The sequence below is a fragment of the Erinaceus europaeus genome, chromosome 2 (genome assembly GCF_950295315.1).
Source record: "Erinaceus europaeus chromosome 2, mEriEur2.1, whole genome shotgun sequence".
In the NCBI taxonomy this organism is placed as follows: domain Eukaryota; kingdom Metazoa; phylum Chordata; class Mammalia; order Eulipotyphla; family Erinaceidae; genus Erinaceus; species Erinaceus europaeus.
Window position 1 is genome coordinate 58,794,159 of NC_080163.1, and position 16,950 is coordinate 58,811,108.

Below are 16,950 nucleotides of genomic sequence, written 5' to 3' on the forward strand. Positions count from 1 at the left end.
TCTTCCACCATCTGTACCCCATAATGACCCTGGGTCCATATTCCCAGAGGAATAAAGAATAGGGAAGTTATCAAGGGAGGGGATGGGATACAGAGTTCTGGTGGTGGTAATTGTGTAGAATTGTACCCCTCTTATCCTATGGTCTTGAGTGTTTCCATTTTATAAATAAAAGAATTAAAAATAAATAAACTAACCAAGGCACTTAGTTATAAAAAAAAAAGTAATAATAAAGGAGGGGAGAAACTGACCTCTCTTCCCCACCATTTAAAAAACACCTTCTCTTCTAATAGGCCAATAGATCTTTTAAAATAAAGTTTACATAATAGATCTTTTAAAATAAAGTTTCTGTAAAAAAAAAGAATTAATGATTCAGGATAAACTTGAAACCAACACATATTATTTTCTTAAATAAAACTTTTTAATATCATCTTTTGTACAGCTCCCTTTACCTGTTTGTTTCTAAGACTATAGATAATAGGATTCAAAAATGGAGGCACAATGATATAAAACACAGAAAGAATCACATCCTGAATTGTTTCAGAGTTTTCTGAAGGCCTTAGATATACACAGGCTAAGGAACTGAGGAAGACAGACACCACAAGGATGTGAGGGACACAAGTAGAAAAGGCTTTCCCTTGCTCTCGGGTTGGAAACTTAAGCACGGTAGAAAGTATTTGAACATATGACAAGGAAATATATATAAAGCAACCACCACAAACGATCATGGCAGAAATAAGTATTAAAGTCTCATTGCTAGAAATGTCAGAGCAGGAGAGCCTCAGAAGAGAGGGGATTTCACAGAAGAACTGATGAACCACATTGGATCGGCAGTAGGACAGTCGGAATGTGTTGGCTGTGTGCACACCTGAATAGATAAGGCCACTGATCAGGGAAACCAGTGTTGTCCAGATACAGAATCTGTGGTTCATGATGATGGGATAGTGGAGAGGCTTGCAGATAGCCACATAACGATCATGGGCCATGACAGAAAGCAATAGAATTTCCACAAACGCACAATAAATGACCAGAAAGATCTGAGTTACACACCCAGCTACTGAAATAGCCCTGTTATCAGTGAGAGAATTCACACAGGCATTGGGAACAGTAACAGAAATATAGCACATGTCTAAGATGGACAGATTTCTGAGGAAAAAGTACATGGGTGTGTGAAGATTCTGGTCAAATGTGGTAGCAATGATGATGAAGATATTCCCTACTAGAGTGGCCAAGTACATTAGAAGAAATAGCATGGAAAGCAGGAAATTTATCTTCCATCCATCAGCAAAGCCCACAAGGAGAAACTCAGTTACCATGGTGGAATTGGCCATTTTCTGGAAATATTAGAACTGAAAAAAGGAATAAGGGTAAACAAATATAATAAAATCAGCTTAAGTATACTCTTTGAAATTTCTCTCTTCTACACCATACTATGGGTTGTAGGTACTCACGTTAAATGTTTTATCTCAACTTAGTTACAAGTTGACGCAATAAAGAGCTAAGTTGGAGCTGGGTGATGATTCACCCAGTAGACCAAAGTCCTGGGTTCAAACCCCAGTACCAACCTTCTTCACAAGCACTGAAATAGTGCTACAGGTGTCTCTCCTTTTCTCTGCCTCTTCAACTCTACCTTTCCCTATCTCTCACCTCCTATGAAAGTATAGATGTAGATGACATATTTATATCTATATCTATGTCCCCTCCTGGAATGGTGGAGGCATTAAGTCATGCTGTCACTGAGCACCAGTCATAACTTAATGGTTAAAAAAGATTAGAAATAATGATTGTTTCACCATCACCATCATCATCTAAAAAGAATTAATGAGGGCCTAGGTGGTGGTGCACCTGGTTAAACACACATGTTACAACGTGTAAGGACCCAGGTTCAAGTCCCCACCTACAGGAGGAATATTTCACAAGTGGTGAAGCAGGTCTGTAGGTGTCTCTCTGTCTCTCTTCCTTTCTATCTCTCCCTTTCCTCTCAATACCTGGTTTTCAGTGAAATTTATCAAATAAACAAAGATTAAAAAAAAAAAAGATTTGAAGTGTCCCCGCTGCCAGTGGGGAGCTGGTAAAAAGAAGAGTTAATGACATGGCATATTTAGATGACCCCTCATTGGATACATAGATGTTAATAATTATTATATCCTCTTGGCTGACTGATCACTTAAACGTTGTGTAATGTCCATCCCTGGTTTTTGTCATTTTATTTACACTGAGCACAGCTTCCTAAATCTTGGAGCGTCCCTCTCTCCTTTTCAATCCACTGATCACACTTGCTTCCATCTACTTACTTGTGGTTAAGTGAGTTACTTAAAAGGTCATAGTTGTAAATTTTAACAGTGATTGTTACTTTAACTCAATCCCTGCAGTGAAGCACAGTAGTTAATAATCCCTTGCTATGCTACCAAGAAGTTGGCTGGGCTTTATTTTTCTAACTGGCCCTGGGAGCCTGAGCCAATCAGAGGGATTTCTCTATAGTTAGATTTTTTTCACTTAATCATTCATTAGTGATTAAGAGAGAAAATAAAGATAAGAAAGAGAATAGAGATAATTGAGATAAAAGAGATAAGAGAGGTAAAAGAGAAAATAGTCTGAGAAAGGGAAATGTTTTGCTCACACAACAGGCAAGTGATAGATTGGGACTGGACCCCAAATTCTCTCTCCTATTGTACAGTAGCTAAATCTAGACTCTTCCAAGCATTGTACTGACAACCAGTGGTCTCAGAGAGAAGAGGAACCGGAATACTATCCTTGGTCTTCTCTAGGCACTGCCAATGTGCTCACCTGCTTCACTCCCAGTTCGGAGCCAACAGTCACCAAGTACAGCTTCTTAGCAAATAAATGAATCTTATTTTTCAAAATCCAAGAATGATAGTCAAAACAAAAAATAAATAAAAAAGAAAGGTTCATTTTATTTCAGAATTCCTTCACTCAAATAGTAGAGATGATTAGTGATTGATTAATCAACTACCTGCAATGAATGAATAGTATTCACTCTTTAACAAGGTATGTTGTTTTTATGAATTGTCACTGGGAACAGACTCAGTCTTCTATTGTGTTCAAATTATGTAAACGTTCTATGAATCAATAATAACACAGCTATATGAGTATGTTTAGATTTTAAAAACAAAACAAGCTTTTTTTGTTTGTCTCCAGGATTATTGCTGGGGATCGGTGCCTGCAGTACAAATCCACTGCTCCTAGTGGCCATTTTCTTCCTTTTTACTGGGTAGGACAGAGGGAACTTAAGAGGAGAGGAGAGAGACAGACAGACCCGCAGACCTGCTTCACAACTTGTGAAGCATCCCCTCTACAGGTGGGAAGCAAGGGTTTAAACGCGAATCCTTATGTGGGTCCTTTTGCTTGGTATTATGTGTACTTAACTGGCTACACCACTGCCCAATCCCCCCCAAATATTTTCTAGATCAACAGTGAAACTACATAAGTTGTATAGTCAAACATTTAAAATCAGTAACAGCTTATGCTTGAAGAGTGGTATTTAGAATTCCTAGATATTTTTTTAATTTACATTAAACAATATCTAACAATTGTTCACTAAGGACTAGTCTTTGAACATTTATATGTTTACTACTAGCTATTTCTACTTCTCTTTTTTTCATTATTTATAAAAAGGAAACCTTGATAAAAACCATATAGGTAAATATAGAGAGAAATAGGTAGAGGTAAACATATAAATTGATCTATTGTTAATAATAATATATTTTATTACTTTATATCCAACCTAATCAAAATTATCAAAATGCAGCTACACAAAGATCCATTAACAGATTAATGGTTTACATTTTATTAATGTATCTGTATATCTGCACACAAAACACAAATTGTATAAACTAGAATCCACATGCATTCTTCATTAATAGCTTATTAAAGATGAATGAAGACAAATCCAGCTGAAGTCAGCACAACAGGTGTTAATTGATTTATATTTTTAACATTTTAAACTTTATTTTATTTGGTAGAATAGAGAGAAATTGAGAGAGAAAATGGATGGAAGAGAGAGAGACAGAGAAAGAAAGAGAGAGAGGAGAGAGAGAGAGTACCTGCCTCATTGTTTCACTGTTTGTGAAGCCTTCCACCTCCATGTGGGAAGAAGGGACTTGAACCCAGGTCCCAGCATATGTTAACACACATACTTAACCAGGTGTGCTATCATCTGGCCCCTAATTCCTTTATTTTAATAGCATGATGGAAGTCTAAAGTAAGGATCTGAGTTTTCTGTGAACAGTAAAATATAACTGACATAGTTCAAAAAGGCAAATGTAATAATATAGTTATATTTTGGTTTGTAGTTATTTGCTCACTCTATTTATATATTTCAATATCACTTAGCTCTTAGGTAAAAATGAGTTCTATACAATTTTAAGTATTTTAGTTAATTCTTTAAAGACATCTTAACAATACCCAAAATAATAAAAAATAATGACTAAATAATAACCTGAGATTCAGTTACTGAAAAGATTCTTAAACGATTATAAAGAAAAATGCAAAACTACTTCTGTACTACTTGCAAGACTTTAAAAACATTAGTGTAGTTTCACTTGGTTGCGTATTCATACATATACACACACATACTCAAATAGATTCTAACACGTTTATATAGGTTTACCTTATTATTGATTTTTCTTTATAGGCTCTTTTAGATCTTCTGCTCAAATAGGTCTGAGGATTTTCTGAGCTTATGGTTAATAAATGTCTGAAAGACAAAGATTTTTAATCAGCAGTGGAAGTATTATGATAAACACTCAGAAATTAACTCATCTTTGTGTATAAAGAGCTCATTATACCCTGATATAGCTAATGAGTCACTAGCAATGACAGAAACAGTCATAAAATATTTTATAAGAATTCTCTGTGCTCTCCATTGTCTTCAAGTAATTAACCATTCATTTCCTTAGCTGGCTTACCACTTTATGGAAATTCATGTTTTTAAGGCTGGGGTTATAGATGGACCTGCCCACCTCCATGTCCATCAGAAAAGCAATTATAGAAGCCAGACCTCCCACCTTCTGCACCCCAAAAGGAACTTTGGACCATACTCCCGGAGGGGTAAAAGGTAGGCGAAAAAGACCAAAGGTCTCAGAATCCCAATTCCACCAGAACCATAAGTGTTTGTCACAAGGAATCTTGTTTTTCTGCCATCACAGAAAGGGAAGCGAATCTGGAAAACAGCAGAGGAAGCCATGCACTGTTTCCCTTATCAGAGAGAAGAAGAAAGACAGGAAGGACACTGGGACATAGTAATAGGTCTAGATGTGCTTTAGAAAGGAAATGAAGGCATAAACATAGAAAAATGAGCAAAAAAAATAGATATAGATACTTAGTTATAGAATCAACCCCTATCTGTAACCGTGAGAGAACTACTTCAGTTTCTCGTGGAAGGAATGAGGACAAAGAACTCTGGTATTGGAAGCAATGTGGAACTATACCCCTCTCATTGTACAATCTTATAAATCAATATTAAATCACTGATCATTTAATAAAATAAAATTTCTTGTTTTACAGAATAAAATAATACTATTTTATTGATATTTATTCACATATTTTCATTTCTAGCCCATGTCCACTTGTAAAACAAAAATATCCTTTCAAAGTGAAACAAAAGATCGCAGAAAATTTAGATTGTGAAATGATGAGGGAAAAGGGAACACATTATAGAAAACAGAAACCACATAGTACTTACTCATAAACACTGTATATTTATAACTTAGGATAAGCCAAAGAGTTATCTTTTAGATTTTCTAAATCAATATCTTAAAATGGTTTAACCAAATTTTCTTATGCAGCCATGTTCTGAGATTTTCAAATGAGCAAAGTACATAAAATGCAGAAATGGGTCAATCGACATGTCCTGTTTTATCTAAAATTGTGCACCTATTATATGTCATTACTTTCAAGCCCTTTGGGAACATAGTCCTTACAATTCACTGGAAGTTTATCACATAATTTCACATAAGGGATAGTCTCTAGAGTATGGGTGAGTAGGACCCAATTAAAACACAAGAATGGAGAAGAGACTATCAAAGATAAAACATGTTATATATTTGAATGAACCTGGGTTTCTTGTATTTGCCATGTTCTGGGCAACTGGGTGGCTTTAATCATTGCTTCCAAAACATAGTGAAACCTTCAGGTCTTCAGGTCTACCTGAAAGAAATAGAAAAAAATGTGGCAATGGTTCTGGTTAGCTAAAGAGATAGCTGATCTCAAAGATACTGGGGTTTTTTTACTGAAACAAAAAGTCAAAAATGAAAGTGTCAGTCAAACCTTTATTCACCTATTGCCATGGTGCAAGGAAGAGACTAAAATGGAGAAATGACAAACTCGCCACACCATAAAATATCTTCCAGTAAATCTAACAGAAGAGGTGAAAGATCTTTACAATGAAATTTATGCTGCATTGTTAAAATAAATAAAAGAAGATACAAAAAAAAAGTGGAAGGCAAAGACAAGGTAGTGGCACACTGGATACAGTGCACACATTACCTACCATCTAAGATCTGGGCTTGGGCCCCTGGTCCTCATCCTCAGCAGGGAGGCTTCATGAACAGTGAAGCAGTGTTACAGGTTGTCTCTACTTCTCCCTCCTCTCCCCTCCTCCAACCCCCACCCCCTACCCTGCCCACACCCAGGCTATTTCTTTCCATTTTATCAACTAAAACTGGAAAGGCAGTTAAAAACCATCAGAAGTGAAGAAGTCATTGTGCAGGTACTGAACCTCAGTAATAACTGGTGCCAATAAAAAATTTAAAAAGGAGGAGAAGAAAAAGTGAAATGGAAGGATAGGTAACTATCTGTCTCTATCTATCTCCTCCCCCCCCCCTTTTTTCCCCTCCAGGGTTATTGCTGGGCTCGGTGCCTGCACCATGAATCCACCTCTCCTGGAGGCCATTTTTCCCCTTTAGTTGCCCTTGTTGTTGTAGCCTCATTGTGGTTATTATTGTTGCCATTGTTGATGTTGTTTGTTGTTGGATAGGACAGAGAGAAATGGAGAGAGGAGGGGAAGACAGAGAGGAGGAGAGAAAGATAGACACCTGCAGACCTGCTTCACTGCCTGTGAAACGACTCCCCTGCAGGAGGGGAGCCGGGGGCTCCAACCCGGGATTCTTACGCTGGTCCCTGCGCTTTGCGCCACATGTGCTTAACCCACTGCGCCACCGCCCGACCCCCCTATCTCCCCCTTTCTTTCTCAATTCCTCTTTGTCTTTATCTAATACATAAATAAAAAAATTTTTTTTTAATTAACAAGCATTTCTAAACTGCTGGTGGGATTGCAACTTGGTGACCCCCTGTGGAATATAGTCTGGAGACTTCTCAGAACACTGGAAATGGACCTCCTATGACCTAGCAATTTATCCAAAAAAGGAACAAAAAAAAACCTATCCACCTATATTCAGAGTACAGGTTGTAATCATGCAAACTTATAAATAACTCAGATGTCCAACAACAGATGAGAGGCTAAGAAAGTTGTGTATATACACAATGGAACACCACCTATCTGTTAAAAATGATCAATCTTCTTTGCCTCATCTTGAACGAAACTTGAAGACACCATCTTAAATGAGATAAGCCAGAAGAAGAAAGACAAATATCTGATGATCTTATTTATAGATGGAATTTAAGCACAAGGATATAAAGAGAAAACACATAGTGAAACTTGGACTGGGTATGATATATTGCACCATAGCATGGAAATTTATAGAAAGAGGGATGAAAGCAGGTTGGAGATGTTTGAGTCCTGGTACATGATGGTGGTAAAGGATCTAAGTTGGGGGTAAGACTGTTTTGCAGATACCTATTATGGGGAGATGAGACACTATACCCATGTGTCAACAGCTGCACTACAAACGACTAACCTCCAACTAAAATTATTTTTAAAAAAAAACTTATGGGATGTTGGTATGCTTCTAGTTCTGCTTCTGGGATCTAGTTCTGCTTCTGTTACATTGCTTGACATTGTGGTCTACTAACATGGTCTTTTCTGTTACATTGGTTTGGTCTCACTCCCCCGCCTCAGGGAGATTGTGGTTGTCTTTGCCTTTTTGCGCTTCTCCCTTCTCCCTGACCCCTATCTAAGTACTTCCTGAGTTCCTGCCGCTGCCGCTGGAGGAGAAAGATGGAGGAGCACATTGTGTGGTGAGGTTGTTTGCCCGCTCATGAATAAAGATTAAACTGCGTTCTCAGCTCAGCCACAAGTTTCTGGTCGTCTCTGTTTTCCGTCTGCAAAGCCAGCCGAACGAAAACGACAATGGGACATATATTTTTTTTTTCAATGAACTACTACTCAGTCATTAAAAAGATGACATACTGTTATTAGGGACAAAATGAATAGAACCAGACTGGATTATGTCCCATCTGGGACTTTGCTTTATGTTTCTTTACCTTTCTCTTGATTCCCTGCCTTGTGATACTGCCTCTGCTGACCTCAACTAAATGAATGCAACTAGTGCCACCATGCCACATTTCACTTTGGACTGTATCCAGAGCCTCCAAGTCTGAGATGTCAACCTCCCAACTCCAATAATCTGATGTGACCTTTCCTAACACATGGGACTATCTAATTCCATTTCAAATGGTATAGTCCCTAAAAACGTTACAGATCCTAGGTATTTACCAGGGCCTAGGGGACATGGTGCATGTGTACATGTATCCATAAGTTAGAGAAAACTATATATCGTGGGAGTCGGGTGGTAGCTCAGTGGGTTAAGCGCACGTGGCACAAAGCGCAAGGACCGTGTAAGAATCCCGGTTCGAGCCGGTTCGAGCCCCCTGGCTCCCCACCTGCACAGGCGGTGAAGCAGGTCTGCAGGTCTGTCTTTCTCTCCCCCTCTCTGTCTTCCCTCCTCTCTCCATTTCTCTCTATCCTATCCAACAACAACGACATCAATAACAACAGCAATAATAACTACAACAACAATGAAAAACAAGGGCAACAAAAAAGGAAAACTAAAAAATAAAAAAAGAAAAGAAAACTATATATCTCAAAGCAAAAGTGCTCAATAGCCTGCTATAAGTAGACTTAGACCTATTAAGCTCAGCAAACAAGTAGAAAGACCTAAAGAAGACACTGTAAAATGTCTAATCAAATATTTACTACATAGGCCTAGAAACCCTCTTCTCTTACCAACTACTTCACTTCTCTCAATCAAATGCAATTAAAACTACGTTGAGAGTCTACCTCATGCCTGTGAAAATGGCCTTTATCAACAAAACAGGAGAGGACAAGTGTTGTGGAGAGAGAGGAACTCTCTTACACTGCTGGTGGGAATGCAAACTGGTACAACCACCATGAAGAACAGTATGGAGAATCCTCAAACAAATACAAGTGGAAATACCTTATGACCCAGCAATTCCACTCCTAGGCATTTATCCAAAAGAGATAATAACACTTATTTAGAAGGATATGTGCACCCCCATGTTCACAGCTGCATTATTCACAACAGCCAAAATATAGAAACAACCAAAATGCCCTTCAACAGATGACTGGATTAAAAAAAAGTTTTGGGCGGGGGTAGATAGCATAATGGTTATGCAAACAGACTTTCATGCCTGAGACTCCCTCAAGTCCCAGGTTCAATCCCCTGCGTGGTACCACCATAAGCCAGAGCTGAGCAGTGCTCTGGTTAAAAAAAAAAAAAAAAATATATATATATATATATATATATATATATATAGATGTTGAACTATAATTTTGAAACTGGGGAATGTTATACATGTACAAACTATTGTATTTACTGTTGAATGTAAAACATTAATTCCCCAATAAAGATATTTTAAAAAGTTATGGGATATGTATATCAGAAATTAAAAGATGGTACTGTGTCCTTTGGGATAAAATGGATGGAAATGGAGAAGACTATGCTTAGTGAAGTAAGTAAGGAGACAAAGGACAACTACAGAGTGGTTTCACTCATATGTAAATTTTGTTTCAGTTAATATTTTATGTATTATTGTACAGAGTCAGAGAAAAATTGAAAGGGGAGGTGGAGGTAGAAAGGGAGAGTAACATAGTGACACCTGCAGCTCTGCTTCACCACTTTATGAAGCTTTCTTTCCGAAGAAAAGGGGACAAGGGGCTTGAACCTGGGTCCTTGCACATTGTAATGTGTGCACTTAACCAGGTGTGCCACCATGTAGCCCTTCAGCTTACCATCTCTATGTGCCAACATGTCTGTAATTCTTCTTCCCTCCCTGACCAATTAGTATCCTTTGATTATTTGGGCTTAGAATCCCATTCACTTACATATGATTCTATCCTTGTCTTTATATTTCTTATTCCTTAACTGAGGGGATTGTCTGTGTCATTCATGTCACTCTCATGAGCACACAGTGGGGATAACTCGGTGAAACACTGTGAGAAAAATGAGGGAGTCCTGGGTAGACAAATTTTGACTCCTGCCACCTCCAAAGTCCAAGAAAGTGAAAGTGATTATGGGTCAGAACATTGGTGGTGGATATGATGTGGAACTATATACACTGTAATCTTATAATCTTATAACCTGATATTAATCACAAATTTAAAAAATGAGAAAAAGAAGGAAGTGATAGGACTAAAGACCCTAGGCCTTACTTCTTAAGTAGAGTCTCTAACAGAAGTCACAATCCCTATTTGTTTACTTAGACTTCAGTCTCATGTGGCCTAACTAGGTACAGACCCCCAGCATCATACAGATATTGTAGTCATGTACCCCTGAATGTAGTTACAATATCTGGTCGGGGGAAGGAGTTCTTTTCCCCTATGCAAGTACTTAAGATATCCCTCAATGGAAACTAAATCTGGAGAATCAAGGGGTCCATTTGAGTAAACTGTGAAGTCTCTGCAAGAACATCACACAGTTTGGGTGATGTAAAAACTCTCACAGATCAACGTACCCACCCACTCACCCCCACCATCCTGCCACCACACACACACACACACACACACACACACAGACACACACAGACACACACACACACCAGTTCTCCGCCAGCATTGTATGAAGGTCTTCCTCTTCCATGGTCCCTGTAGAAGTGCACAGCTCTTGGCCCCCCAAGGGATACATCTTGTTCCTCATCAGCTTTAGGAAGAGCTTTCACAGACCACCTTTGCCTATGTTTTCTGTTTGCTTGTTTGTTTCTTATCTACACATTGAATGTGTCATAGTTCCAAAAGATGGTGTGATACAGTTATAATTGGGACTTTGCAAACCATATGGAACAATCTTTCTGGGCCCTGAACTATTCATTCAGAAGCATTTTTCTTGGAAATGAACATCTATAGATAAGGAATAGAGACTTAGAATGTATTAAGGCGGCCAGGTGGTGGCACACCTGATTAAGCACACATACTATATAATGTGCAAGGGCCCAGGTTCGTGCAGGGGAAATGCTTCATGAGTGGTGAAGTGGGGCTGCAGGTATCTCTCTGTCTCTCGTCCTTTCTATCCCCCACCTCCCTTCTCAATTTATTTATCCTATAAATAAAGATAATAAAAAAATATTTGTTTAAAGAGACTATCATTAAGGAGGTGTGTTCCAGGATATATACAAGGGACTAGGGTGCAGGGTGGCACCTCAGTGATGTCATCTAGGGTTTCCTTTGCAATATGTTACTTAGAATGAAGGAAGAGCCTATTAGAATAATGAATAAGAATTTTTTTTAATTGAGAACGGAGGGGGGGATAAAGAAGGAGAGAGACAGAGAGTCCTGTAGCCCTGCTCCACCACTTGTGAAGCTTTCTCCCTGCAGGTGGGAACCGGGGGCTCAAACCCAGTGTATTGTAACATGTGCGCTTAGCCAGGTGCACCAGCCCCAAATATAATTTTTTTTTACCTTCAGGGTTATTTCTGGGGCTCGGTGCCTGTATCACGAGTCCACTGATCCTGGAGATCATTTTTAATATTTTATTTAATTTTTGAGAGAGATGCAGAGAGAGAGAGAGAAACACCAGTGCACTGCCCAGCTCTGGCTTATGGTGGCACGGGGTGTTGAACCTGGGACTTCGGAGCTTCAGGCATGAGAATCTGTTTGCATAACCATTGTTCTATCTACCACCGCCCCACCTGGAGGCCATTTTATCCCCCTTTGTTGCCCTTGTTGTCTTATCATTGCTGTGGTTATTATTGCTGTTGTTGGATAGGACAGAAAGAAATCAAGAGAGGAGGGGAGACAGAGAAGGGGAGAGAAAGATAGACACCTGCAGACCTGCTTCACCACATGTGAAGCAAATCCCCTACAGGTGGGGAGCTGGGGCCTCGAACCTGAATCTTTATGCCGGTACTTGCGCTTTGCACCACGTGTGCTTAACCCACTGTGCTACCGCCCGACTCAGGATTATTTGTTAACCCAATGTGCTAGCAAGTAACCCCACACATACTTGAGGAAGTAATAAATCTTTAATTTTGAGGTTAAAGATGAATAAAAAAGTCAAACTTTTTCTTTTTTCAAATTTGTAGAATAAGAGATTGGCAGAGCCTGGAAAATCAATGTAAGACTTTGAGCAGGAAGATACCAGTCAGGACAGATGAGGTGATGGGCATTAGTGCCAAGCTCCCACTGCTCTGCATCTCACAGTGGATACGGAGGTCTGTGACTCCCATTATGTTTATATTCATCAGTTTGCAGGCAGTTTCAGTGGCACAACCCATGGCAGAAAACACACTTTCAATTTCAACTGCCAAGAGAAAGACAGAGAGTTAGTCTTCTTTCACACCTTGTTTCCCCATCCTTACATACAACTTATTTGCCTCCCTTGCAGACTAAAAGAGTTCTTGGAGTTCCAGTACCTCCAGTCTTAGTCTTCTAGAACAAAGCATCAATTGTAGTTACTGCTTTGTTCAAGGACCACATCTTGCTTCTCTGTGCCCCTAATAACTTCATAGTGCAAGAAAAATGGTGGTCTGGGGAAAATAACATATTGCTTGTGCAAAAAACATCTCTTATGCCTAAGGCTCTGAAATCCCAAGTCCTTAGCACCACCACAAGCCAGAGCTGAGCAGTGCGCTGATAAATTTAAAAAAAAAGAGGGTGGGGATTGGAACTCTGGACTCATGTAGATTAAATGTTCCTGTAGTAGCCATTCTCTTCCTTGTATGTACTTTCTTAAAGAAAGCAAAGGGAAGCATACAAATACCCTCCAGACTATATTTCTTCTACCCATAACTTGGGTTTCTAGGAAGACTGGCATCATGGAAGCTCATTACACATCTATACTTTCCATAGAAAGTTGGAGTAGGGAGTTGGGTGGTGGCGCAGAGGGTTAAGCGCACATGGCGCAAAGCTCAAGGACCGGTGCAAGGATCCTGGTTCGAGCCCCCGGCTCCCCACCTGCAGGGGAGTCGCTTCACAGGTGGTGAAGCAGGTCTGCAGGTGTCTATCTTTCTCTCCCCCTCTGTCTTCCCCTCCTCTCTCCATTTCTCTCTGTCCTATCCAACAATGACAACATCAATAACTATAAAAATAAAACAAGGGCAAGAAAAGAGATTAAATAAATAAATATTTTTAAAGGAAATATTAAAAAAAGAAAGTTGGAGTAGAGAGACTATTCCACTATTCATAGTCCTAACCCATCTTTTATCCTTTGTGAATACAAATTTCCTCACTTACCCATTTCTACCTCTCCTAAGCAAGGGGACTTTAGAGAGTCCTATGTTCTTCTTCAAACTTTTCTCCAAAAACTAAAAATCCTAACTTGCCTATACTATACCTACCAAATTCTCCCATTCACTATAAACTAGTAATTTCATGAGAACTTTTTTTCTTTACTGGGGGGGGGAATTAATTATTTATAGTCAACAGTAAAATACAGTAGTTTGTATATGTTCAACATTTCTCAGGTTTTTGCAAAACACTCAAACTCCTTTCCCAGGCCATTTACCACCATCATGTTCCAAGACCTAAACACTCCCCCTTGCCCCAGAATCCTTTACTGTGGTGCAATACACCAAGCTCAGTCCAAATTCTGACTTGTACTTTCTCCCCTGTTCTTATTCTTCAACTTCTGTCCATGAGTGGGATCATCTCATATTCATCCTTTTCTGTATGGTTTATCTCACTTAACATGATTTCTTCAAGCTCCATTCACCATTGTTAATAGCTGATATATATATATATTGAAAGTTAACATGAGAACTTTTAGAAATATATCAAAGACAAATGCCCTTCTGGCTATACCCTTTGGTATTACAGTTATTTTCTCAATTTTTATCTTAATTGTATGTGTACTCTTTATTACAAATTACATATATTTAGGCAAATTTTAAATACTATAAATTTCAGAATGACACCATGCAGAAGTTTAAGTGCTTAATTATGGTGTTTTGGTAATAATGATAATGCCATTATAAAGAATCAAAATAGAGGTATCACTGTCTTTGCTGGTAAGAAGTAAAAATCCCATTCTAGGAAATCATGATATGACATATCCCCAAATCACAGAGTCCTCCTCCAGAAATTCTCTCTCCAAACACTAGAGTAATAACCAGCACTTAACATTGTGCACCCCCTTTCTGTGCATAGCAGTCAGCCCCTAGGATGGTCCCCAGTGATTCCTATATGCCTATGTATAATTCCCTCCCATGTTGCAACAGGATTAGTCTGCATAACCAACAGAAGTGGGAAATGAGATTAAGTTACTAAAAACTATAATCTCTATTCCGTTTCTTCTTTCCACCTCCCCTCCTAGGTTCCTCTCCTTCTCTCTCCTCCCCCCACCCCCCACTCTCCCAGTTGGTATATCCAGGAGAGGCTTACATGAAGAAGAACCAAGTTTCACAACTACTGAGTCATCTTGAAGCAGATCCTCTGCCCTACTGACCACAGTTCATGCTGACAGCTAGACTAAGTTTCCTAGACAGTCTGACCCAGAACCATTCAGAGAGGTCACTCCCAGATTCCTGGACCACAGGTGCTATAAAATATTCTTGTTTAAAGCTGCCCGATTTTGGAGTGGTTTATTACACAGCAACAACTAGCTACTGGCTAACACACTAAATCCTTTAAGAAAATAAACACTTGGGAGTATCCATACCTTTGCCTTGGTTAGTTATCTTAGTCAAACCAATGACCTCAGCACACTTTGTCTCTTTACCAGTGCAAGCAAAAGGAACTGGTTTACACTGAAGGCTATTCTGACTGAAGCAGACAGGACATGTAATGCCATTGGCCTCTGAAGATGTCTCAGGCACTGAATGAAGAACAAAACTTGTTATTTTGAGGAATAAGCTGAAAAAGAAGTTTAGAGCACTATTTAATACCTAGCCCCCAAGATTGTAATTATTCTAGGATTCCTCCCTTTAAGTATCAGTTATTTTAAAATTAAGTTAGCATCAAGAATATAGTTGAAGCATAAATTAGAGGAAAGATATATAAAAGGATCTTATAAGAACATGGTGTCTGCTGCTCCTTTCATGAGTTACCCCACTCCACCTTGAGAAAAGTACTCTCATAATAAGAGATTATCCTTGTCTAAAGAAATACATATTGTTGTGGAAATAAGGAATTGAATAGCTGAGGAGAGACATCAGAAAAGAAACCTTCTCAGATGGAGTGACACAGTAAATAAGTTAAATCTATGAGTGCTTGCTTCTGCAGTACATATACGAAAACCGAAACGATACAGAGAAGATTAGCATGGCCCCTGTGCAAGGATGACATGCAAATAAATTAAATCTACACTAACACTGAAGAGAAAACTCCCAAGGTCAATCCCAAACAGCCAAGTTTCCTATATAGAAAAAGGAATTTGTATCCTTTCATAGGAAGAAATGCAGTTAACTAACAAAAAGTCAGTGAGTGCCACAGAAGCAGAGAGACAGGTCCTAGCAAAGTAGTTAAAAGGCAAAGACTTAATTAAAGCAATGAGTTGGGAACAGGAGTGGGAAGGGAGGAAGAACAGAGAAAACACACTCACCCTTGATGTCCTGTTGGTTACACAGTTCACTTTGACAGCATTGGTAGTTATATGCGATAGCTATATCATTTCCCAGTGATATTGAGAAATTGAGTGGAACACAATTGCTTGAATAACAGCCTTTCCCTGTAAAGTCCCTTTCGAGCTTTCCTGCAGGAAAACAAACCCCAGAGAAAAATTTTTCTCTCTAAATAAGAGAAACAGATGCCCAAAACTACAGCCAGTATTAAAGTCCTACGCCTTGGATTTTATTGTCTTTAGTCTGTCCACATCTTAAAAAAAAAAAAAATCCAGGCAGTGACATACGTGGTAGAGTGTACATGTCAGAATGGGGAAGGACCCAGTTCAAACCCCTGTTCCCCATCTGCAGAAGAAATACTTCATGAGCAATGGAACAGGGCTGCAGGTGTCTCTCTTCCTCTCTATCTCCCCCTTCAGTCTCCATTTCTATCTATATCTAATAAATAAATTTAAAAAAATAAAAAGGTCCTTCTTCATTAGTCCATAAAGTAATCCACAGGAGCTATTGGAGAGATGGTTTATTAGCATTTGTGAAACGAGGGTGTCAGATCTCAGCATGGCTGTTGTAGAACCAAGACCACTAGCCTTTATTCCTGGAGGAACTCACTTCCTTCCACTTCCCATCATCCCATATTTCCAACCCTATCCCAGATAGATGCAAGAAAGCAAGGTGAAGCAGAAGACATACTGGAAAGTGAAAGGCTCTATCTAGTTGCCAACACAGCAACCTCCCTTACTTTAAGCACCTTCTCTGTCTGCCCCATATGTAGAACAGAAAAGAAATTGACTCAACATACCTGATATCTTCATTTCATGCTTGAAATTAGTACAACCATGAGAGGCTTCACAAGTCTGTGAGGAAGGAGTGCATTCACCGAGACAAGTTTTACATTGATAACACTCTAGAAAAAGGAAATTAAAATGTTCAAAAAGTAATGCAGGAATCAAGAATTGTAATGGTTATTCCCAATACCTAGACATACTTGAGAATTAAAGTGCATGAAACCTGCACCTAGTGGGC

The 16,950-nt window shown here is 39.0% G+C and overlaps 1 protein-coding gene and 1 non-coding gene across 2 annotated transcripts; one reads left to right on the forward strand and one right to left on the reverse strand.

The window, feature by feature from the left end:
• Window positions 1–404: 404 nt before the first annotated feature.
• On the reverse strand, window positions 405–1,328 carry LOC103107614 (olfactory receptor 14C36-like). The gene has a single exon (XM_007516429.1). It carries the CDS (start codon window positions 1,326–1,328, stop codon window positions 405–407), a length of 924 nt encoding a protein of 307 aa, XP_007516491.1.
• Window positions 1,329–15,573: 14,245 nt separating this feature from the next.
• Window positions 15,574–15,680, forward strand: LOC132537272 (U6 spliceosomal RNA). The gene has a single exon (XR_009548732.1). It is a non-coding gene; the product is annotated as a U6 spliceosomal RNA (small nuclear RNA).
• Window positions 15,681–16,950: the final 1,270 nt, after the last annotated feature.